Source organism: Chroicocephalus ridibundus, chromosome 1 (assembly GCF_963924245.1).
Source record: "Chroicocephalus ridibundus chromosome 1, bChrRid1.1, whole genome shotgun sequence".
Taxonomy (NCBI): domain Eukaryota; kingdom Metazoa; phylum Chordata; class Aves; order Charadriiformes; family Laridae; genus Chroicocephalus; species Chroicocephalus ridibundus.
The window spans coordinates 10839903-10865266 of NC_086284.1; the positions used below are offsets into that span (position 1 = coordinate 10839903).

General features: G+C 56.7%; 1 protein-coding gene across 1 annotated transcript in view; it reads left to right on the forward strand.

The window, feature by feature from the left end:
- The first annotated feature begins 9476 nt into the window (after nt 1-9476).
- LOC134512672 (neuronal acetylcholine receptor subunit alpha-10-like) overlaps nt 9477-25364 on the forward strand; it is a 29280-nt gene continuing 13392 nt past the window's right edge. The window contains exon 1 of the mRNA XM_063328252.1: nt 9477-9518. Within this exon, the coding sequence (XP_063184322.1) occupies nt 9477-9518 (42 nt within the window). The remainder of the gene's footprint in view (nt 9519-25364) is intronic.

Here is a 25364-nt window from a genome sequence, read left to right on the forward strand (position 1 = left end):
TAGCCGTGCGGGAGATGATTTATTATGACTCGGACAATGCAGACTTACCCACAGACCCTGATGAGGTGCAATGCACAAGGCCCATGTGGCGGAAGTTTGTACGAAGCGCACCGTCGTCATATGCCAACTCACTGGCAGTAACGGAATGGAAAGGCGAAGAGGGACCAACGGTGGATGAGGTGGCTGGCCGGCTCCGGCGATATGAAGAAAGTCTCTCTTCCCGCCTTGTCCCAGCTGTGGAGAAACTGTCCCGAAAGGTCCAGCAACTTGAAGAGAATATGTCCTACTCCCCACCTGTACGGGCCAGCATCTCAGGTACACACCACGAGGCACCCTGTGGTTCTTCTACCTGCGTGACCACGGGGAGGACATGAGGAAGTGGGATGGACAACCTACTTGGATCCTGCGGACACGGGTACAGGAGTTGCAAGGAAGGACAACCACAAAAGGGGATCCCTCCAGGAAAAGCGCCGCCCCACTTTCCAGTGGGCAGTTCCCCAGACAGAGCAGAAGGCCTGATCTTGCTTCTGATCCTCTTGAAGGAACTTCCAAGTCTTTTCTGCAAGAAGTGAGTGAGTAACGGATACTATGACTGGTATTAGAGGGGCCCTGCCTCCGGCCAGGTGGAAGAAAGGGACAACCGGGTTTATTGGACGGTGTGGGCTCGATGGCCTGGCACATCAGACCCTCAGGAGTATAAGGCTCTAGCGGACACAGGTGCACAGTGCGCTCTAATACCGTCAAGCTATAGAGGGTCAGAACCCATTTGTATTTCTGGGGTCACAGGGGGATCCCAAGAGTTGACTGTACTGGAGGCGGAAGTAAGCCTAACTGGGAATCATAGAATCAGAGACTCTTCATGGCTGGAAAGGACCTTTGAGATCATCGAGTCCAACCATACACACACACAAACCCCCCCTACAATCTCTGTCACTAGAGCATGCCCTGAAGTGCCAAATCTAGGCGTTTCTTAAACACCTCTAGGGATGGTGACTCAACCACCTCCCCGGGCAGGTCATTCCAGTGCCTGACCACTCTTTCAGTGAAGTAATTCTTCCTACTATCTAATCTAAACCTCCCCTGCTGCAGCTTCAGACCATTTCCTCTGGTCCTGTCATTATTCACCTGGGAGAAGAGGCCAACACCCACCTCTCTCCAGCCTCCTTTCAGGGACTTGTGGAGGGCAATGAGGTCTCCCCTCAGCCTCCTCTTCTCCAAACTAAACATGCCCAGCTCCCTCAGCCTCTCCTCATAGGACTTGGTCTCCAGACCCCTCACCAGCCTGGTAGCTCTCCTCTGGACACGCTCCAGCACTTCAAGGTCCCTCTTGTACAGAGGGGCCCAGAACTGAACACAGCACTCAAGGTGAGGCCTCACCAGTGCCGAGTACAGAGGCACGGTCACTTCCCTACTCCTGCTGGCCACGCTATTCCTCATACAAGCCAGAATGCTGTTGGCCTTCTTGGCCACCTGGGCACACTGCTGGCTCATGTTAAGCTGGCCGGCCACCAGCACCCCCAGGTCCTTTTCTGCGGGGCAGCTTTCCAGCCACTCTTCCCCAAGCCCCTGGCGTTGCTTGGGGTTGTTGTGACCAAAATGCAGGACCCGGCCCTTGGCCTTATTAAACCTCATCCAATTGGCCTTGGCCCATCCCTCCAGCCTGTCCAGGGCCCTCTGTAGAGCCTTCCTTCCCTCAAGCAGATCAACACTCCCACCTAGTTTGGTGTCATCTGCAAACCTACCGAGGGTGCACTCAATCCCCTCATCCAGATCATTGATAAAGATTTTAAACAAAACTGGCCCCAAAACTGAGCCCTGAGGGACACCACTGGTGACCGGCCACCAAGAGGATTTCACCCCACTAATCGCAACTCTCTGGGCACGGCCATCCAGTCAGTTTTTAACCCAGCAAAGAGTGCACTTGTCTATGCCACGATTCGCCAGCTTCTCCAGGACAATGCTGTGGGGGACGGTGTCAAAGGCCTTACCAAAGTCCAGAGAGACAACGTCCACAGCCTTCCCCGCATCCAGCAGGCGGCTCACATGGTCACAGAAAGAGATCAGGTTGGTTAAGCAGGACCTCCCTTTCCTAAACCCATGCTGGCTGGCCCTGATTCCGTGGCTGCCCTGCACTTGCCGTGAGAGCTCACTCAAGATGATCCTCTCCATGATCTTCTCTGGTACCGACGTCAGGCTCACAGGCCTGTAGTTCCCCAGATCCTCCTTCCGACCCTTCTTGTAGATGGGAAAGAAACACATTCCAAAGGCTGCAGATGGGTTATGCTGACATGCCTCCTGTGGAAGGCGTTAAGCACCTGCTGGTAATCATGGATCCACCCTCAGGAGGAGTAGAAGCTTTTCCTACCAGGAAAGCTGATCCCCCAGGAATGGTCAAAGCACTTTTGTGGGAAATCATTCCCAGATACTGACTGAAATGAAACCAGACGGTCAGACAAGGGTCTCATTTTTTAGCAGGAATACTGAATAATATCTATAAAAGTTCAGCCTGGAGAAGAGAAGGCTCCGCGGAGACCTTGGAGCCCCTTCCAGTCCGTCAGGGGGCTCAAGGAAAGCTGGGGAGGGACTCTGGATGAGGGAGGGGAGCCATGGGAGGAGGGGGAAGGGGTTTCCACTGCAAGAGGGGAGATGGAGCTGAGATCTCGGGCAGAAATTCTTGGCTGTGAGGGCGGTGAGCCCCTGGCCCAGGTTGCCCAGAGAAGCTGTGGCTGCCCCATCCCTGGAGGGGATCAAGGCCAGGTTGGACAGGGCTTGGAGCAAGCTGGGCTGGTGGGAGGTGTCCCTGCCCAGGGCAGGGGGTGGCACTGGGTGGCCTTTAAGGTCGGTTCCTACCCAAACCATGCCCGGAAGGGGTGGGGCCCTTCTCCTTCTCCTTTTCTCCCCCTTCTCCCTCCCTTCTTGTTATGGTTTGAGAAACCCACCACAATTTCTTGTCCTTTAGACAATTACTCTCTCACCCGATGACCCCTCCCCACCCGGGAAGGGGAATTGGGGAAAAACAAGGAAACAAGAGGGTTGAAATAGAAATCGATTTAATAGGATAAAACTAAAGAATTAACATTAATAATGCTAAAGAAGCAGTGTCAATCCCGATATCAATATAAAATACCCAAGGACTACACCCAGCCCATTCCATCAGCAGGAAGCCGTGCACTCCCAGCAGGGGACAGCCAATGGTGGGCACTGCAAGCGCTGCAGCTTCACGAGGAAGGGAAGGGCTCAGGGCTCCGAGACTGTGGCAAGGAGTTCTCTGGACCACCGCCATCACGGGAGAGTCGAACTACACAGCAGACTTTATAATTTATATTGAACGTGATGTTCATGCTATGACATAGTACTGTTGGCAGCTTGGGGCAAGTGCCCTCCTTCTCTTGCTCTGCCTCATCCCCTTCCGAGTGTCACCAAGGGGGGCTTTGACTGCCCCACGATGTCACAAAGGGGGATGTGCCCCCCTGCCACACTACAAAAGATGGACGTGGTCCCCACTGGAGCCGTCAGCGGATGCTGGGCACCGCAGTCTGGCATTGTCTGGGCAGACTGCAGCCTCGGCCTCTGACACCCCAGCAGTCTTGCGGGTCCCGTCACTGGGGACCCAGGAGGACACTGGGGAGCCGCATCGCGGTTCTGTGCTGGTGACTCGGAGCACCGCAGCCACACCGGAGTCGGTGCCATGGGGCGCTCTGACGCCGTGTCTCCCCTAGGCCCTCTCCTCCTGATTGTGATGGGGCTCAGCGTATTCTCATCTGTGCTGCAAAGCAAGCGGCTTCAGGTAGGTGACTGTTGCACCACACTGTGCTGCGGCGTGGGGTGGCGAGGGATGGCGTGGGGTGGTGTGGGGTGCCGTGGGGGGCTGTGGTGTGGGACTGGGAGGTGCTCCCGTCTCACCCAGCTCCTAGGGACCTTGCAGAAGTGGTGGAAGAAGAACAAGAAGAAGCGTCGGACAAGGAAGACAAGAGCCCAGACAGAGAAGCAGAGCGGTGAGTGGCCCCAGCACCGAGCACCCTGCAAACGGCCGACACCCCACGGCAGCCCTGAGCCGGGGCTGTGCCAGCAGCTGCTGGCCGCTCACTCTGTCTCCTCCCTCTGCAGCTTCTCAGCCAGTGGATAGAGGAGTTAGGAAATCCCGGCCCAAGCAGGAGAAGCGGTGAGTGTGGGGGAGACCCCAGATGCTGCCCCAGACCCTCACCCCGTGCCCTGCCCCTGCCTGCGCTGGGCAGCCCTGCCCACCGGCCAAGGAGGGGTGCTGCCCGCGGGTCCCGCTGGGCTCCGGGGTGCAGCGGGGTCTCTTTCTCCTCCTCTGCAGGGCGAGTGTGGAGGACTCAAGCAGGAAGCCCCTCTCCCCATGGGCCCCGCTGGCCACCATGGACTCTCTGACAGACAGAGGCTCCTCTTCCTTCAGCTCCCTCTACTCCTTCCCAGAGCCCTGGCCTGGTGTGATGGTGGACCTGGCAGCGCTCAACCGCTCAAGACCCCGCTGTACCCCCAGGTCTGTCAAGGGGAGAGTGGAGGAGCCAGGGCCAGCCCTCTGCCAGGAATCCCCAGTGGAACTGCCAACAAGGACTAAGCAAGAGCCGGTCCCCAGGGAAAGCAGGGACAGGGCGCAGAGCCCTGTGCACACGCAGCCTTCACCCTGCAGCCCCCCAGCCATGGCCACGGACCAAGGGGAGCTGATCATGGAGCTCCTCCACCCTTTTGAGTCCACCCAGGAGATGGCCAGGCAGTGCTGTGAGATGCTGAAGGTGCTGCAGGCCCGTTGGCAAGGGCGGGAGCCTGTGATTGGAACCTCCCCGGGGAGCCCTTCCATCCCCTGGGCAGGATGGTGGTGCAGGAGCAGCTGGGGGCCACAGTGAAGCCCCAGCACCTGGGAGTGGAGTGGCCGTGAGTGGATGCAAACACAGATAAGGCTGAGGATGGGGACATGGACAAGGAGAAGGACACGGGACCAGACACAAGTGTGAAGGAGAAGGAAAGGAGCAGCCCTGTGGAGCTCGGCAGGAGGCGCCTGGCAGAAGTGAAGAGAAACAGCAAGATGGGGCCGGGCGAGAACAACTCCATGGGGCCAAGCACCAGCAGCCCCCCAGGCTCAGGCAGGAGCACCCCCATGGATGTGGAAGGGAGGATGGACAGGGCGCAGAGCCCCGTGAACATGCAGCAGCCTCCCAGCCAAGGCCACAGACGAGAGGGAGCTCTACTTGGAGCTCTTGGACACTGTCAAGACCTTGGAGGGGGAGGGGCAGCACCACAGCGAGCCCGTGGACAGGGAGTGTGACCAGGCGTCCCCAGGGCTGTGCCCGCTAGGACGGTGCCTGTGTCACTGCTGCACTCGGCTCTGCCACCGCCTGAAGGACTGGTGGAGACACTGCTGCCGGCCACACCGCGTCTGCTTCAGCAATTTCCCCCAATGGCTGGGAAGTGTGGGTCCAGGAACACACATCCTCCGTGACACCAAAGGGCTCTGACATGGGCACCACTTAATTTACATCTGCTCTAGACATTTGTGTTTTGCCAAAAGGGAGCAGAACCATGAGTGCAGGCTGACGCAGGCTACAGCTCTGCAAGCAAACAGGCCGCACGGACTCCTCTCCTCATGAGCAGATTGCCCTGCAAAAGGGTGGGGTTCAGAAAAATCGGAAAGGATAAGAAAGTTACCAGTTACTAGAACAAGCCTAAAGCTTTTTCACAAAATTGAGGTTTTCCTGCCTGAAAAGCTCTTTTTGCTCACAGCTGACATCCCAGCAGCAGTATTTTGGGCGTTCTAGCTTTTTATGAGGGCAACCTGACATCAGCCTGACAGTGAAGACTGGCATAACGGGCATCGCAACTGGACAAGGACAACAACCTCAACCAGGCTAGAGTGGAACACCGCAGTGGCTCGCTTATGAAAATGACCCTCTGGCCATAACACTGAAGTGGTCAGGAATTCCTCCTGCTGAGCGCTGCTATGCAGAAGGCCTGGAGGATCACTTTGCTTAGCTTTGTGATACCGCGGTGAGATGTCACTCTGGGTTCCCGTACCTGCAGAACACGCCAGGAGGCTGGGAGGAGGTTGGTGAGGGTGCGTCTCATTCTCCAGCCTGGGTCTCTGAAACTGTAGCTCCGCAGACTCTTATGCTGCTGACTGGCATCTCCGCTAGCAGGATCCTGGCTAGGTGATCGTGCTTCGTGACTCTTTCAAAGAAGAGGTTCACGCACAGTTTTGGGGCTCTCTTGGCCAAGTTGGCCCACGACATTCCCCTGACCACTTGCCCATGAGGGTCGTGGATATGACACTGGATATTCAAGGTGCACAGGGAATGAGCGCTGTGCTCCCGCAGGGTGTGCAAGTCAGCCCACCATGTTTCCGTGACGGCGACTATGTCATAGCTGTCCTGCTGCACAATGGCTTCCAGCTCCTCCTCTTTCTTGCCCATGCTGCAGGCATGAGTGTGGAAGCACTTCAGCTGGCCTGCTGATCCTGACACCTTTTTGCTGGAAGAAGGCTTCACTCCTACCTGACCATTCCCAGGCGCAGCCGTAGCTTCTAACCCATCAACGACCCTTGCGTCTCTGCTGCCGGATTCATCCCTTTCCCCCTTCAAATCTACTTGAAAGCCCCTTTGAGGAGCCCTGCCAACTCCTGTGCAAGGATCCTTTTCCCCTTTTGAGGCAGGTGTATCCCATCTGTCTCCAACAGGCCTGCTGTCCTGTCAAACCATGCTGTGATCAAAAACCCCAAAGTCCTGCCACTGACACCAGGCTCGCAGCCAGGTATTGATCTGCTGGCTCTTCCTGTTGCTTTCCTCATCCTTCCCTGTGCCTGCAACGACAGAGGAGAGCACGACTTGCGCTCCTGAGCCCTTTCCTAGTCATCCCAAGGCCCAGAAGTCTCTCTTGATCTCCCTTGGGATTCTCGGTAACAGATCATCTCTGCCTGTCTGAAAAATGAGGAGCGGTTAATAATCGGAGGGGCTTACCAGGGAGAGAAGTTTTCTTCTGGTATCTTTAACCCGGGCCCCTTCCCTGAGCACACTTCCCTGAGAAGTGGGTCTGGTCTGCATATCGGGCCTTGCGCTCCCTTCAGGATGGAGTCGCCTACAACAGTGACCCGTCTTTTCTTCTTAACTGAAGACGTTTTGATGCGAGGTGTGGTTTGGCTTAACCTTGGCAACACCTCTGTGGACACTGCATTATCTTCCTCGTCAGCATTAGGTTCCCCTCGCAGAGCCTCGTACCTGGTTTTTCAGGGTACCTGGAAGGCCAGGGAGTTACTGGGGAGACACGCCTGCTTCGCCGGGCAGGAACATGTTCCCACAGCCCCCTGTCCTCTTCGTTACCTTCTTCAGCTAGGCAGAGGGAGGGCGGGGAATCTGCTGTGTCCCCCATCTTGTCAGCAGCCCCCCTGGGAGCTGCTGGCTCTGCTGGGCGGCCTGCGCTCTCCCGGCCTTTCCCCAGCTCCGGAAAAGCCCCTGTTTTGCCTTTTTTCGCCACCAACCCCCGCTCCCTTGCGGACGTACCTGCCCCGAAGCTGTCCCTCGGGAAGCGACCGGTGGGGGCCGTTACACCCCGTTTAAATTGAGCGCCGTTCCTGCTCGCCCCGGCCCGGCCCGTCAGCGCCCCCCCGCCAGCTGCCGGCCCTCGCGGCCGGCCTGCGCCCTCCCGGCCTTTCCCCGGCCCCGGGCAGCTCCGGAATAGCCCCTTTTTTGCCTTTTTTCGCCACCAACCCCCGCTCCCTTGCGGACGTACCTGCCCCGAAGCTGTCCCTTGGCGAGTGAGAATTCGCGAGAAGACACAGACGGCCCTTCAGCACTAGTTCCTGATCACGTTGCAGGGATATGCGGGGGGAACACCGCCGCCTCCTGGGAGGGAACCCCCGAGCGCCGCCATCGGCCGCCGCTGTGGGCCGGGCCGGGCCGGGCCGGGCCGGGCCGGGGCCGGGGCCGGGGCCGGGGCCGGGGCCTGGGGCGGGGCTGCGCCCGGCTGTGGGGCGGCTGAGGGCCCGGCGCCGTGGCCTGTGCTCCAGAGCCCTCAGCAGCTCCCTTGCCCTTCTCTGGACACACAGAATGGGAAGTGGGAAAGGGAGGAAAGTCGTGGCGTGAGAGAAAGGCAGTTTAATACGCAAAGCAAAAGCCGCGCGCACAAGCAAAGCCAAACAAGGAACCCGTTGGCTGCTTCCCATTGCAGGCGGGGGTTCAGCCGTCTCCAGGAAAGCCGGGCTCCGGCAGCGTGAGGGGGACTTGGGAAGACAAACGCCATCACTCTGAACATCAGCCCTTCCTTCTTCTTTCCCCGGCTTTATATACTGAGCGTGACGTCAAATGGCACGGAATGTCCCTTTGCTCAGTCGGGGTCAGCTGTCCTGGCTCTGTCCCCTCCCAACTCCCTGTGCCCCCCAGGCCACTGTCGGTCGGGCAGCGTGAGGAGCAGAAAAGGCCTTGAGAGCTCAGCAACAGCTAAAACCACCAGTGCGCTACCAACACTGTTTTCATCCCAAATCCAAAACACAGCGCTACACCACCTGCTCGCAAGGAAGTCATCCCCACCCCAGCCGAAAGCGTGACACCCCAGTGCCTTGGGAGGGAGCAACTGGGGCTGGGGGCAGACAGGGACATGGACGCAGATGCAGACGTGAACAAGGACAGGGACACGGACACAGGGGCAGGCAGGAGCAGCCTGGGGAAGAGCAGACACAAGAGGGAAGGCTTGCGGACAGAAAGGGAAGGGGGTGGAGGGTCAGCAAGGGATAGAAGGGGAGGTGCGGGCATCCCTGAGAAGACACACCTTTGAGTCGATCCCTTCCAGGCAAAATGCTTTCAGAGGCTCCACACATTTGCCTTCTGGGCCCACAGAAAAGTGTGGGAGCACAAGTCTGAGGCCTGTGCGCCCCAAAGGGAGAGAAGGAGATGTTCAGCAAAGGGACAGGAGGACTTGGGATTACCCCTTCACGGGTCTCACACCATCCCAAAACCTCCCATGAACTCAGCAGCGCCCCGAGCTGCTGCCACTGCTCACGGTGGTGATGACCAGCTCCAGCCTCCGTCCTCTTGGCACCCTCCCTGCAGGTATTGATGTGCGTGGAGGAGATCCCCCTGAGCCGCCTCTTCTCCAGGCTGAGCACTCCCAGCCCTGCCCAGACTGGGCACTTGAACTTCAGCAGCGGAGACCATTTCACTGTTTAGCTAGACCGAAGGCCAAAAAGTTAAAGGATGTGGCCTGTGCTTGTACCGTGATTCTTTTTCACTCATTGGGCTGGTTTTGGTTGTTTTGTTGGGGTTTTTTTAGGCGTTTAGTAACTGGGAACTTTCTTATCCTTTCCGATTTTTCTGAACCTCACCCTTTGCAGGGAAATGTGCTTATGAGGAGAGGAGTCCGTGCGGCCTGTTTGCTTGCAGAGCTGTAGCCTGCGTCAGCCTGCACTCGTGGTTCTGCTCCCTTTTGGCAATACACAAACGTCTAGAGCGGATGTAAATTAACTGGTGCCCATGTCACAGTCCTTTGGTATCACGGAGGATGTGCCACCAAAGGTGTGCGACAGCCTTGACCCGTGTCAATGAGCATCAGGTCTTTGCACGCCTGAGGGAAGCACACGGCCTGATGGTTGCTGACAGCGCTCTTGAGGTTCTGTTGCGCTGCAGAGCTTCCAATGAACAGCCGGGATCTGCAAAGCTTTCTAGAAATTGTCTTTGGATCTACTCTCGTACCGGGGATAATTTCCAATATGTCAAATAAGATCATGGCATGAGCTGAGGGTACGACATCTTCTAACGGTAATAGAAGTTGTCTATCTCTCTGGGTGGGGTGTAATGCTCAAGGGCCCCCCCATCTCCACGGGAGAGTGAGCATTACTGTAGCATCTACTGTTGTCGTTACCCAAAACTGATTCTCTGCTCCTGTCAAGGGACAAAACTGATCTGCTGACAGTCACAGGGATAGAGAAAATACTGACTTTTTTATTGGTACAGAAGAGGGGCACCCCAGGGGGTTCCTGGCCCCACACTTCCCAGCCATTGGGGGAAATTGCTGAAGCAGACGCGGCGTGGCCGGCAGCAGCGTCTCCACCAGTCCTTCAGGCGGTGGCAGAGCCGGGTGCAGCAGTGACACAGGCACCGTCCTAGCGGGCACAGCCCTGGGGACGCCTGGTCACACTCCCTATTCACAGGCTTGCCATGCTGCTGCCTCTCCTCCTCCAAGGTCTTGACAGTGTCCAAGAGCTCCAAGAAGAGCTCCCTCTCGTCCGTGGCCTTGGCTAGGGGGCTGCTGGGCGGCGGAAGAACATTCATGGAGCTCTGCGCCCTGTCCCTCCTCCCTTCTGCATCCATGGGGGTGCTCCTGCCTGAGCCTGGGGGGCTGCTGGTGCTTGGCCCCATGGAGTTGTTCTCGCCTGGCCCCACGTTGCTGTTTCTCTACACTTCTGCCAGGCTCCCCCTGCCGAGCTCCACAGGGCTGCTCCTTTCCTTCTCCTTCACACTTCTGTCTGGTCCCGTGTCCTTCTCCTTCTCCACATCCCCATCCTCAGCCTTATCCGTGTTTGCATCCACTCACGGCCACTCCACTCCCAGGTGCCGGGGCTTCACTGTGGCCCCCAGCTGCTCCTGCGCCGCCATCCTGCCCAGGGGATGGAAGGGCTCCCCGGGGAATTTCTGGTCACAGGCTCCCGCTGCCCCTTGCCAACGGGCCTGCAGCACCTTCAGCATCTCACAGCACTGCCTGGCCATCTCCTGGGTGGACTCAAAAGGGTGGAGGAGCCCCATGATCAGCTCCCCTTGGTCCGTGGCCATGGCTTGGGGGCTGCAGGGTGAAGGCTGTGTGTGCACAGGGCTCTGCACCCTGTCCCTGCTTTCCCTGGGGACCGGCTCTTGCTTAGTCCTTGTAGGCATTTCCAGTGGGGACTCCTGGCAGAGGGCTGGCCCTGGCTCCTGCACCCTCCCCTTGACAGCCCTGGGGGGATGGCGGGGTCCTGAGCGGTCGAGTGCTGCCAGCTCCGCCATTGCACCAGGCCAGGGCTCTGGGAAGGAGTAGAGGGAGCTGAAGGAAGAGCAGCCTCTGTCTGTCATTGGGTTCATGGTGGCCAGTGGGGCCCATGGGGAGAGGGGCTTCCTGTTCAAGGCCTCCGCACTCGCCCTGCAGAGGAGGAGAAAGAGACCCCGCTGCACCCCGGAGCCCAGCGGGACCTGCGGGCAGCACCCCTCCTTGGCCGGTGGGCAGGGCTGCCCAGCGCAGGCAGGGGCAGGGCACGGGGTGAGGGTCTGGGGCAGCATCTGGGGTCTCCCCCACACTCACCGCTTCTCCTGCTTGGGCCAGGATTTCTCCACTCCTCCAGCCACTGTCTGAGAAGCTGCGGAGGGAGGAGACAGAGTGAGCGGCCGGCAGCTGCCGGCACAGCCCCGGCTCAGGGCTGCCGTGGGGTGTCGGCCGTTTGCAGGGTGCTCGGTGCTGGGGCCACTCGCCGCTCTGCTTCTCTGTCTGGGCTCTTGTCTTCCTTGTCCGACGCTTCTTGTTCTTCTTAAACCACTTCTGCAAGGTTCCAAGGAGCTGGGTGAGACGGGAGCACCTCCCAGTCCCACACCACAGCCCCCCACGGCACCCCACACCACCCCACGCCATCCCTCGCCACCCCACGCCGCAGCACAGTGTGGTGCCACAGTCACCTACCTGAAGCCGCTTGCTCTGCAGCACAGATGAGAATACGCTGAGCCCCATCACAATCAGGAGGAGAGGGCCCAGGGGAGACACAGCGTCAGAGCGCCCCATGGCACCGACTCCGGTGTGGCTGCGGTGCTCCCAGTCACCAGCACAGAACCGCGATGCGGCTCCCCAGTGTCCTCCTGGGTCCCCAGTGACGGGACCCGCAAGACTGTTGGGGTGTCAGAGGCCGAGGCTGCAGTCTGCCCAGACAATGCCAGACTGCGGTGCCCAGCATCCGCTGACGGCTCCAGTGGGGACCGCGTCCCCCTTGTATAGTGTCGCAGGGGTTTACGTGCCCGCTTTGTGACATTGTGGGGCAGTCAGAGCCCCGCTTTGTGACATCGTGGGGCAGTCAGAGCCCCCCTTGGTGACACTCAGCAGGGGATGAGGCAGAGCAAGAGAAGGAGGGCACTTGCCCCAAGCTGCCAACAGGACTATTTCATAGCATGAACATCACGTTCAATATAAATTATAAAGTCTGCTGTGTAGTTCGACTCTCCCTTGATGGCGGTGGTCCAGAGAACTCCTTGCCGAAGTCTCGGAGCCCTGAGCCCTTCCCTTCCTCCCGAAGCCGCAGCGCTCGCAGTGTCCCCCATTGGCTGTCCCCTGCTGGGAGTGCACGGCTTCCTGCTGATGGAATGGGCTGGGTGTAGTCCTTGGGTATTTTATATTGATATCGGGATTGACATTGCTTCTTTAGCATTATTAATGTTAATTCTTTAGTTTTAGCCTAGTAAATCGATTTCTATTGCAACCCTCCTGTTTCCTTGTTTTTCCCCAATTCCTCTTCCCTGGTGGGGAGGGGTCATCAGGTGAGAGAGTAGTTCTCTAAAGGACAAGAAATTGTGGTGGGTTTCTCAAACCATAACAAGAAGGGAGGGAGAAGGCGGAGAAAAGGAGAAGGGCCCCACCCCTTCCGGGCATGGTTTGGGTGGGAAGGGACCTTAAAGGCCACCCAGTGCCACCCCCTGCCCTGGGCAGGGACACCTCCCACCAGCCCAGCTTGCTCCAAGCCCCGTCCAACCTGGCCTTGAACCCCTCCAGGGATGGGGCAGCCACAGCTTCTCTGGGCAACCTGGGCCAGGGGCTCACCGCCCTCACAGCCAAGAATTTCTGCCCGAGATCTCAGCTCAGTCTCCCCTCTTGCAGTGGAAACCCCTTCCCCCTCGTCCCATGGCTCCCCTCCCTCATCCAGAGTCCCTCCCCAGCTTTCCTGGAGCCCCTTGAGGGACTGGAAGGGGCTCCAAGGTCTCCGTGGAGCTTTCTCTTCCCCAGGCTGAACTTTTCACGGACTCACAGAATTTCAGAGTTGGAAGGGACCTCTAGAGATCATCTATCCAACTCCCCTGCTAAAGCAGCATTGCCCACAGCACATTACTCAAGACTGCAGCCAGGCACGTCTTGAAAGTCTCCAGAGAAGGAGACTCCACAACCTCCCTGGGCAGCCTCTTCCAGTGCGCTCTCACCCTCACCGTGAAGAAGTTTTTCCTCATGTTTGATCGGAACTTCCTATGTTCCACCTTGTGCCCGTTACCCCTCGTCCTCTTACTGGCAGCCACTGAAAAGAGTCTGGCTCCATCCTCCTTCAGCCCACCCTTCAGATACTTGTAAACATTAAGAAGGTCCCCCCTCAGCCTTCTCTTCTCCGGGCTAAAGAGTCCCAGCTCTCTCAGCCTTTCCTCATAAGGGAGATGCTCTAATCCCTCAATCATCTTTGCTGCCCTACGCTCGACTCTCTCCAGAACTTCCCCGTCTCTCTTGATCCGGGGAGCCCAGAGCTGGACACAGTACTCCAGTTGTGGCCTCACCAGTGCAGAGCAGAGGGGGAGAATGACCTGCCTTGACCTGCTGGCCACGCTCTTCCCTGTGCAGCCCAGAATTCCGCTGGCCTTCTTGGCGACAAGGGCACATGGCTTGCTCATGGATAATTTACTGTCTACCAAGACCCCCAGATCCTTTTCTTCAGAGCTGCTTTCCAGCAGGTCCACCCCTAACCCATACTGCTGCCTGACACTCTTCCTCCCCAGCTGCAGGACCCTGCCCTTGTCCTTGTTGAACCTCATTAGGTTCTTCTCTGCCCAGCTCCCCAGCCTGTCTGGCTCACGCTGGATGGCAGCACGGCCCTCTGGGGTCTCAGCCACCCCCCCCAGTTTGGTATCAGCAGCGACCTTGCTGAGCACACACTCTCTCCCCTCGTCCAGGCTGTTGATGAATACTTTAAACAATACTGGTCCAAGTATTGACCCCTGCGGGACACCACTGGTTAGAGGCCTCCAACTCGACCCTGCTCCATTAATGACGACCCTCTGAGTCCTGTCACGCAGCCAGCTCTCCATCCACCTCACTGTCCCCTCGTCTAGTCCACACTTCCTCAGTCTCCTAAGGACAATGTTATGACAGACAGTGTCAAAAGCCTTGCTCAAGTCAAGGTAGACATCATAGAACTGCAGAATGGTTCGGGTTGGAAGGGACCTTAAAGATCACCCAGTTCCAACCCCCCTGCCCTGGGCAAGGACACCTCCCACTAGACCAGGCCGCCCAAAGCCTCACCCAGCCTGGCCTCGAACACCTCCAGGGATGGGGCACTGACAACTTCCCTGGGCAACCTGTGCCAGTGCTTCACCACCCTCACAGTCAAGAATTTCTTCCTGAGAGCCAATCTAAATCTACCCTCCTTCAGTTTGAGACTTTATCCCCTTCTACGGTACGTGGAAGTTCTGATTGGGCAGGACCAGCTCAATTATTAGATCCCCTGGTGTTAACTAGCCAGGTGCCCTTTGCTAACTGTGTATCCCATTGTTTTAAGGTCCCACAGCGGCACGGGGCACAGGGTACGTTTCCAGCCATCCAGTGCTTGCTTCCACCACTGTGAGCACATGGTCCTTACCTTGGTGGGTTTGTGGCAGTGTGGTATTGTCAATCTGCCAGGCCTCCCCATATTGATATTTCAGCCATCGGCCTCCATACCACAGAGGCTTTCACCACCTGACTCGCTTGATTGCAGGGTGTGGAATAAATACTAAATTGGCTAAAAATACAAAAGTACAGCATTGTTCACACATGAAGGAAAAGTAGAAAATCAAGAGGCTTCTGAGGGAGAAAACAGCCGCAGCTGGCATGAAGGATACAACACCTGTGGTTCCCTGATAAGCTACATGAGGTACGGGACGGGATGCAATTATTCCGCGGCTTTACCTTAGGATGTATAGCAGATACGGGAATGGGATGATACCAGGAAACAGGTAAGCTGCCAATTAGCTGCCCGCTCGATGCTCAGAGCCAACATTTTGTCAAATTTTGATGAAACGCTGTCCTTTGTGCGAACTTTGCTCATTAGAATGTCATTATAATACCAAAACACACCTCCACCCCGAAGGCTACCCGCCTCCAAGGTGCGACCGCTCCTTCTTGAGCCTGCGCCCTGAGCTTCTCGTAAACTAGACCTTTAACTGTGAAGCGAGAAAAATTTACACCACTCATGGTAAAAGTATGTACGACTAAAGTCACTCAAACTCCACCTCGAAGATAACAAATAGTAGAAAAACAGCCCAAGAGAGGGGGGATACCCAGGGAAGACACCATCGCAAAGAATTCCATCACTGGCTTCTGGGAGCAGGCAACGGGCTGAGCCTCTCTTCCCCCCATAGGGACGCCTTTGGGTAAGACCTAGATTATACCGAGGGCTTCCTCGGGAAACTCAGAAATTTCTCTAGAGACTCTCTTTTCTACATGTATAGCCAGGCTGTATCGTTAGAACTTTGTCCCGCGTTTTGTAGATGTAACAATACTTTCATTTGCACGTGCTTTGCAGACAGTGTATTTATCACCGGCTGCCCTAAGAACCTATCTATCTGTTGCTTAAATAAACTGCACTTTTTGAAGTAGCTCGTCCTTTTGGTTTCTCACCGAACGCGACCAAAGACTCGAGAGTGGCCGTGCTAGTTCATGAGCACGACTAGACGGAAGGTGCAGTCCACTATTACTGTGCCCAAATCGTAACACTTTAATACACATTAAACGCCATTGGGCTGATAGTGCTGAATTGGGCATCCCTCAGGATTTAAACCCAGCCGCACCTGGCCTCCCACCTCGGTGAGGAGTGTTAGAACACAAGGGGGTTCCTTTTCTGCCAAAACCGCTTTGCCCCTTTTCACGCGACACCCCCGACCCGCCCCCTGGGCCCCAGCCTGGCGGCCTCTGCAAGGGTCCCGAGGGCTGGGCTGCCTCTGGGGGGTTGCGCTGGTCTTGGGGGGGCTGGGCAGGGTTGAGCTGGACGCCAGCGGTCCCAGCTCATTTTGGGGAGGGCTGTGCTGCTTTGGGGGGGGTTGGAGAGAGCTGAGCCGGTTTCCAGTGATCCCAGCTCATCTGGGGGAGGACTGGCTCATGATAAGCTGGCCGGCCACCAGCACCCCCAGGTCCTTTTCTGCGGGGCAGCTTTCCAGCCACTCTTCCCCAAGCCCCTGGCGTTGCTTGGGGTTGTTGTGACCGAAATGCAGGACCCGGCCCTTGGCCTTATTAAACCTCATCCAATTGGCCTTGGCCCATCCCTCCAGCCTGTCCAGGGCCCTCTGTAGAGCCTTCCTTCCCTCAAGCAGATCAACACTCCCAGCTAGTTTGGTGTAGTCTGCAAACTCACTGAGGGTGCACTCAGTCCCCTCATCCAGATCATTGATAAAAGATTTTAAACAAAACTGGCCCCAAAACTGAGCCCTGAGGGACACCACTGGTGACCGGCCGCCAAGAGGATTTCACCCCACTAATCACAACTCTCTGGGCACGGCCATGTAGCCGGTTTTTTACCCAGCAAAGAGTACACTTGTCTATGCCGCGATTCGCCAGCTTCTCCAGGAGAACGCTCTGGGGGACGGTGTCAAAGGCCTTACCAAAGTCCAGAGAGACAACGTCCACAGCCTTCCCCGCATCCAGAAGGCGGCTCACATGGTCATGGGGATCTGACTGTGGGTGAGACAAGCCAATGAATCCATTTGTGTGATGTTAATTGCTATATAGCCCTGCCACTCTGTGTCATCATTATTAGAATTGCTAGATGCCATACCAATGGGACTCCAGTAAGAATCACCCAAAACAATGGCAGATGGACTTTGATGAACGTGAGTAATGCGCAGCGGTGATGGGATCACACCTGACCTCAGCAACTGGCGCCCAGCAACTTCCTGAAGATTGACATCTTCAACCTGCGGAACCTGGGCAGGGTCCGCACCAGCTACACCAGCGGCGAGCTCTGGATACAGCATGCAGGAGTCCAGCACCACACACCATCTCCCCTGCCCTGAGAGACGGCTCTGACAGAGGGAGCCCAAAGCCATGGGTTAAATGAACTCAACCTCAACGGACATTGTCGAGGGATGGCCCAGAGACTAAGGGTCGGTCTCTTCTCTCAAGGAACAGGCGACAGGACAAGAGGAAACGGCCTCAAGTTGCACCAGGGGAGTTTTAGAATGGATATTAGGAAAAATGTTTTCACCAACAGGGTTGTCATTGGAAGAGGCTGCCCAGGGCAGTGGTGGAGTCACCGTCCCGGGAGGGATTTACAAGCCGGGCAGACGTGGTGCTGAGGGACGTGGGTTAGCGGTGGTTTTTGTCAGTGTTGGGTTGATGGTTGCACTTGATGATCTGAAAGGTCCCTTCCAACCTCGACCGTTCTATGATAGCTGTATGTCTATAGATGTGTGTATATATCAAAGACAGGGAAAAGCGGTGGTAATTCATTGGAAAGTGTAAGATCTGGGCATGACGTTGAAAGTATAGAACAAAGGGTGGATAACACCCGGTTCTGCCAGCAATAGGGTCAGTTTTCCCAAGGAGCTGTCACGGGACAGCGGTACTTCCCGGGTCCGGTCGGTGAGCAGCGGTACATTCATGGTGTTTTGTACATTCCTCTAACAGCGTTATTGTTGTGGTTTTCTGCTTTCCTTCGCTGTTCTGTTAAACTGCCTTGATCTCAACCCACAAGTTTTGCCTTTTTCTTCCCATTCTACCCCTCTCCCGTGGCAGGGGGGAAGCAAGCGAGCGGCCGCCTGTTTCTTTGTTGGTGGCTGAAGTTAAACCAGGACATCACCCCACGTCTCGGTTTCCCTCTTTGTAAATTGGAAACAGCGCGCTGGGCTTCATTGGTAAGGTGTTTGAAGCTCTACAATGAGAGGTGCTGAAGAAAGAGGGGGCCTTATTTTTCCTAGAGATGCCCGTAAGGGTGGAAAAGGGCTCGCTGCTTCCTTTGGTTCTGGCGAGGAAAAACAAAGCAAGGGTAAGAAGAAATGATGCTGGAGATGTAGGAGGCCCGTTCCCAAGTCCAACATTTTAACGCGTGGAGCGCAACCTTGTCCCTTGCCTCTGTCTTGCTGTAAAGGTCTCTCTCGTTCAGAGGCACTGCTGTCGAGATTCAAATCCCTTCCTAGAGCCCTCCAAAGGATGCATTCATTGCGTGCAGATGGCACTGGGTGTTCTTCTCGCTTCCTCTGGCTTATACCATTGGGTAGACGACAGCAAAATGATTAATCTCTGAGTCAATCAGGTATTTGAACCTCCTCTAACTAGCGTGCAAGAGCTGAGCAAGGCGTTCGACACGGTCTCCCACAGCATCCTCATAGGGAAGCTTAGGAGGTGTGGGTTAGATAAATGGACATAGATAAGGTGGACAGATAACTGGTTAAAAGACAGAGCTCAGAGGGTCGTGATTAGGGGCAAAGAGTCTAGTTGGAGGTCAGTGACGAGTGGTGTTCCCCAGGGGTCAGTACTGGGTCCAGTCCTCTTCAATATATTCATCAATGACCTGGACGAAGGGATAGAGTGCACCCTCAGCAAGTTTGCTGATGACACAAAGCTGGGGGGCGGGTGGCTGACACACCAGAAGGCTGTGCCGCCATACAGAGAGACCCGGACAGGTTGGAGAGTTGGGCAGAGAGGAACCTTATGAAATTCAATAAGGGCAAGCGTAGGGTGCGGCACCTGGGGAGGAATAACCCCCTGCACCAGTCCAGGTTGGGGGCTGACCTGCTGGAGAGCAACTCTGTGGAAAGAGACCTGGGAGTCCTGGTGGGCAACAGGATGACCATGAGCCAGCAATGTGCCCTTGTGGCCAAGAAGGCCAATGGCATCTTGGGGGGCATCAAGAAGAGTGTGGCCAGCAGGTGGAGGGAGGTCATCCTCCCCCTCTGCTCGGCCCTGGGGAGGCCACAGCTGGAGCACTGGGTCCAGTTCTGGGCTCCCCAGTTCCAGAAGGACAGGGAACTGCTGGAGAGGGGACAGCAAAGGGCTACCAGGATGATGAGGGGACTGGAACACCTCTCTGATGAAGAAAGGCTGAGGGACTTGTGTCTCTTTGGTCTGGAAAAAAGACGACTGAGGGGGGATCTTATCAACGCTTAGAAATACTGAAAGGGGGGGTGTCAGGAGGATGGGGCCGGGCTCTTTTCAATGGTGCCCAGCAACAGGACAAGAGGTAACGGGCACAAACTTGACCATAGGAAGTTCCACCTAAACATGAGGAGGAACTTCTTTCCTGTGAGGGTGGCAGAGCCCTGGCACAGGCTGCCCAGAGAGGTGGTGGAGTCTCCGTCTCTGGAGACATTCCAAACCCACCTGGACGCGTTCCCGTGCAACCTGCTCCGGGTGACCCTGCTCTGGCAGGGGGTTGGACTGGAGGGTCTCCAGAGGTCCCTTCCAACCCTACCATTCTGTGATTCTGTGGGCCTCTTCACTAGGCTCTTGTCGGGCTGTGTAAATCCCGACCTGTACGAATGAATGAGGGTCGTGTCTCTCAGATACACGGAGCACGCTCAGCCCGTTAAATTTCATGACAACAAGAAGCCTCTGTGACTAATGAGGAACCCAGAGAAGCCAAATGCCTTGGCTTGGAGTAAAATGTTGAGGTGTGACTGTTTTCACTCCAAACTGACGGAAAACACCATCTCCTGCTGAAGAATCTCTGGGGAGAGCCAGGTTCCTTTTACCCCCAGAAGCGAGGCACCCCTGGGAGCTGCACACATCGGGGAGGATCCACTGAATTCAGCATCTGGCATGCAAAGCAGCATGACAGCATGGTGTACACCAGCCACAGTCGTGGTCTGGCCCAGTTCAACACAGCATCCCTAAAGAGTGAGATGTGCTTCCATCTTTTTGCAGTTTAGTGGGATTCAACCCCCTGGCCTCGACTTAAGCGTAGACGTAAGCGCCGGGGCTGGCAGGTGACTCAGAATCCCCAGCTTGAACTAGAGGAGACAGAGGGACCCCCAGCCTAGGAAGGACTCGTGGAACTGCTGGGGCTTGTTGTTCAGCCTCTGCAGCATTCTGTACCTGGCTGAGGAGGTCGGAAAGCCCCGTTTCTGCGAGTGGTTCTCAGGCTCGTTACAATTCTAAAACGTAACCTAGGGAAGGTAGTTATGTTAGCATTTCCGTAAGCGCCCTTTCTCTGGGCCTGGGGACCTCACCTTTCTCTGGCTATTGGAGAGAGGAAGGGAATGGGAGTTTTGAAGCACAAAGTCTTACCTTTAGAGTAGCCAAACTGCATTTCCTTTCTGCCCGGTTTTGGAGCAGCCCCTCCACGGGGGTGACACTTAGAAAGGCCCACACTTCCAGAAAGAACAGCCTGTGGCATGACAAGGTGAGCTGTAGCAGCTCATCGTCCAGCAGCTCACGGTCATTGTTCCACTGAAGTGTTAATTCCTTCAAAAAAGAACAAATGTTGTTAGTGCTGCTCAACAGAACTGGTGAGCGCAGTAACTAGAATTCAATAAACAAGTTTCCCAATACTACCAACAGAAGGGACTGGCAGCAGATCAATTTTGTCCCTTGACAGGAGCAGAGAATCAGTTTTGGGTAACGACAACGGTAGACGCTACGGTAATCCCAACTCTCCCGTGGAGATGGGGGGGCCCTCGTGCATTGCACCCCACCCTAAGAGATAGACAACTTCTGTTACCGTTAGAAGATGCTGCACCCTCAGCTCATGCCATGATCTTATTTGACATATTGGAAATTATCCCCGGTACGAGAGTAGATCCAAAGACAATTTCTAGAAAGCTTTGCAGATCCCGCCTGTTCATTGGAAGCTCTGCAGCGCAACAGAACCTCAAGAGCGCTGTCAGCAACCATCAGGCCGTGTGCTTCCCTCAGGCGTGCAAAGACCTGATGCTCCTTGACGCGGGTCAAGGCTGTCGCACACCTTTGGTGGCACATCCTGCGTGACACCAAAGGCCTGTGACATGGGCACCAGTTAATTTACATCCGCTCTAGACGTTTGTGTGTTGCCAAAAGGGAGCAGAACCACGAGTGCAGGCCGATGCAGGCTACAGCGCCGCAAGCAAACAGGGTGTACAGACTCTTCTCCTCATACGCAGATTTCCCTGCAAAAGGGTGGGGTTCAGAAACATCGGAAAGGATAAGAAAGTTACCAGTTACTAAACGTGAACACGTCTAACTAGAAGAAGCCTAAAGCGGTTTCACCAAACTGAGGTTTTCCTGCCTGAAAAGCTCTTTTTGCTCACAGCTGACATCCCAGCACCAGTATTTTGGGTGTTTTAGCTTTTTATGAGGGCAACCTGACATCAGCCTGACAGTGAAGACTGGCATAACGGGCATCGCAACTGGACAAGGACAACGACCTCAACCAGGCTAGAGTGGAACACCGCAGTGGCTCGCTTATGAAAATGACCCTCTGGCCATAACACTGAAGTGGTCAGGAATTCCTCCTGCTGAGCGCTGCTATGCAGAAGGCCTGGAGGATCACTTTGCTTAGCTTTGTGATACCGCGGTGAGATGTCACTCTGGGTTCCCGTACCTGCAGAACACGCCAGGAGGCTGGGAGGAGGTTGGTGAGGGTGCGTCTCATTCTCCAGCCTGGGTCTCTGAAACTGTAGCTCCGCAGACTCTTATGCTGCTGACTGGCATCTCCGCTAGCAGGATCCTGGCTAGGTGATCGTGCTTCGTGACTCTTTCAAAGAAGAGGTTCACGCACAGTTCTGGGGCTCTCTTGGCCAAGTTGGCCCATGACATTCCCCTGACCACTTGCCCATGAGGGTCATGGATATGACATTGGATATTCAAGGTGCACAGGGAACGAGCGCTGTGCTCCCGCAGGGTGTGCAAGTCAGCCCACCAAGTTTCCGTGACGGCAACTACGTCATAGGTGTCCTGCTGCACAATGATTGGACTCCATGATCTCAAATGTCGTTTCCAACCATGAAGATTCTACGATTCTATGATCTCCATGGGAGAGTTGGGATTACTGTAGCATATACTGTTGTCCTTACACAAAACTGATTCTCTGCTCCTGTCAAGGGACAAAACTGATCTGCTGACAGTCACAGGGATAGAGAAAATATTGACTTTTTTATTGGTTCAGAAGAGGGGCACTCTAGGGGGTTCCCGGCCCCACCCTTCCCACCCATTAGGGGAAATTGCTGAAGCGGACGCGGCGCGTCCGGCAGCAGCGTCTCCAGCAGTCCTTCAGGCGGTGCCAGAGCCGGGTGCAGCACTGACACAGGCACCGTCCTAGCGGGCACAGCCCTGGGGACGCCTGGTCACACTCCCTGTCCACGACCTCGTCGCGCTGCTGCCTCTCCTCCTCCAAGATCTTGACAGTGTCCAAGAGCTCCAAGTAGAGCAACTTGTCGTCCGTGGCCTTGGCTGGGGGGCTGCTGGGCGGCGGAAGCACATTCACGGGGCTCTGCGCCCTGTCCCTCCTCCCTTCCGCATCCATGGGGGTGCTCCTGCCTGAGCCTGGGGGGCTGCTGGTGCTTGGCCCCATGGAGTTGTTCTCACCCGGCCCCGTCTTGCTGTTTCTCTTCACTTCCGCCAGGCTCCCCCTGCCGAGCTCCACAGGGCTGCTCCTTTCCTTCTCCTTTACATTTCTCTCTGGTCCTGTGTCCTCCTCCTTGTCCATGTCCCCATCCTCAGCCTCATCCGTGTCTGCATCCACCCATGGCCACTCCGCTCCCAGGTGCCGGGGCTTCACTGTGGCCCCCAGCTGCTGCTGCGCCTCCATCCTGCCCAGGGGATGGAAGGGCTCCCCGGGGAGGTTCTGGTCACAGGCTCCCGCTGCCCCTTGCCAACGGGCCTGCAGCACCTTCAGCATCTCACAGCACTGCCTGGCCATCTCCTGGGTGCACTCGAAACAGCGGAGGAGCTCCATGACGAGCTCCCCTTGGTCCGAGGCCATGGCTGGGGGGCTGCAGGGTGAAGGCTGCGTGTGCACAGGGCTCTGCGCCCTGTCCCTGCTTTCCCTGGGGACCGGCTCTTGCTTGGTCCTTGTAGGCAGTTCCTGTGGGGACTCCTGGCAGAGGGCTGGCCCTGGCTCCTGCACCCTCCCGTTGACAGCCCTTGGGGGATGGCGGAGTCCTGAGCGGTCGAGTGCTGCCAGCTCCGCCATCGCACCAGGCCGGGGCTCCGGGAAGGAGTAGAGGGAGTTGAGGGAAGAGGAGCCTCTGTGAGTCACAGAGTCCATGGTGGCCAGCGGGGCCCGTGGGGAGCGATGCTTCCTCTTCAAGGCCTCCGCACTCGCCCTGCAGAGGAGGAGAAAGAGACCCCGCTGCACCCCAGACCCCAGCGGGACCCACGGGTAGCACCCCCCTTGGCTGGCGGTCAGGGCTGCCCAGCGGAGGCAGGGGCAGGGCACGGGGTGAGGGTCTGGGGCAGCATCTGGGGTCTCGCCCACACTCACCGCTTCTCCTGCTTCGAATGGGATTTCTCCACTTCTCCATACACTGCCCGAGAAGCTGCAGAGGGAGGAGACAGAGTGAGCGGCCGCCGCCCCCGGCACAGCCACGGCTCAGGGCTGCCGTGGGGTGTCAGCCGATTGCAGGGTGCTCCGTGCTGGGGCCACTCACCGCTCTGCTTCTCTGGCCGGGCTCCTGTCTTGCTTGTCTGACGATTCTTCTTACTCTTCTTCTTCCACCACTTCTGCAAGGTCCCCAGGAGCTGGGTGAGACGGGAGCACCTCCCAGTCCCACACCACAGCCCCCCACGGCACCCCACAGCACCCCATGCCATCCCTCGCCACCCCACGCCGCAGCACAGTGTGGTGCAACAGCCACCTACCTGAAGCCGCTTGCTCTGCAGCACAGCTGAGAACACGCTGAGTCCCATCACAATCAGGAGGAGAGGGCCCAGGGGAGACACGGCGTCAGAGCGCCCCATGGCACCGACTCCGGTGTGGCTGCGGTGCTCCCAGTCACCAGCACAGAACCGCGATGCGGCTCCCCAGTGTCCTCCTGGGTCCCCAGTGACGGGACCCGCAAGACTGCTGGGGTGTCAGAGGCCGAGGCTGCAGTCTGCCCAGACAATGCCAGACTGCGGTGCCCAGCATCCGCTGACGGCTCCAGTGGGGACCGCGTCCCCCTTTTATAGTGTGGCAGGGGGGCACGTCCCCCCTTTTTGACATCATGGGGCAGTCAGAGCCCCCCTTTGTGACATCACAGGGCAGTCAGGGCCCCCCTTGGTGACATGCAGCAGGGGATGAGGAAGAGCAAGACAAGGAGGGCACTTGCCCCAGGCTGCCAACAGGACTATTTCATAGCACGAACATCACATTCAGTACAAATTATAAAGTCTGCTGTGTAGTTCGACTCTCCCTTGATGGCGGCGGTGCAGAGAACTCCTTGCTCCGGTGCCGGAGCCCTGAGCCCTTCCCTTCCTCCCATAGCCGCAGCGCTCACGGTGTCCCCCATTGGCTGTCCCCTGCTGGGAGTGCACGGCTTCCTGCTGATGGAATGGGCTGGGTGTAGTCCTTGGGTATTTTATATTGATATCGGGATTGACGCTGCTTCTTTAGCATTATTAGTGTAAATTCTTTAATTTTATCCTAGTAAATCTATTTCTATTGCAACCCTCATGTTTCCTTGTTTTTCCCCAATTCCTCTTCCCCGTTGAGGAGGGGTCATCGGGCGAGAGAGTAGTTGTCTAAAGGACAAGAAATTGTGGTGGGTTTCTCAAATCATAACAAGAAGGGAGGGAGAAGGAGAAGGGCCCCACCCCTTCAGGGAATGGTTTGGGTGGGAAGGCACCTTAAAGGCCACCCAGTGCCACCCCCTGCCCTGGGCAGGGACACCTCCCACCAGCCCAGCTTGCTCCAAGCCCCGTCCAACCTGGCCTTGAACCCCTCCAGGGATGGGGCAGCCACAGCTTCTCTGGGCAACCTGGGCCAGGGGCTCACCGCCCTCACAGCCAAGAATTTCTGCCCGAGATCTCAGCTCAGTCTCCCCTCTTGCAGTGGAAACCCCTTCCCCCTCGTCCCATGGCTCCCCTCCCTCATCCAGAGTCCCTCCCCAGCTTTCCTGGAGCCCCCTGACGGACTGGAAGGGGCTGGAAGGTCTCCGCGGAGCCTTCTCTTCTCCAGGCTGAACTTTTATAGATATTATTTAGTATTCCTGCTGAAAAATGAGAACCCCTGTCTGATCCTCTGTTTTCATTTCAGTCAGTATCTGGGAATGATTTCCCACAAAAGTGCTTTGACCATTCCTGGGGGATCAGCTTTCCTGGTAGGAAAAGCTTCTACTCCTCCTGAGGGTTGATCCATGATTACCAGCAGGTGCTTAACGCCTTCCACAGGAGGCACGTCAGCCTAACCCATCTGCAGCCTTTGGAATGGGAAGTATGACCATGGTTGCCCTCCAGCCTCCTGCTTGGGTTTTGCACCGGAAAACTTCCAACATGTGGGCCAAGAACTCACA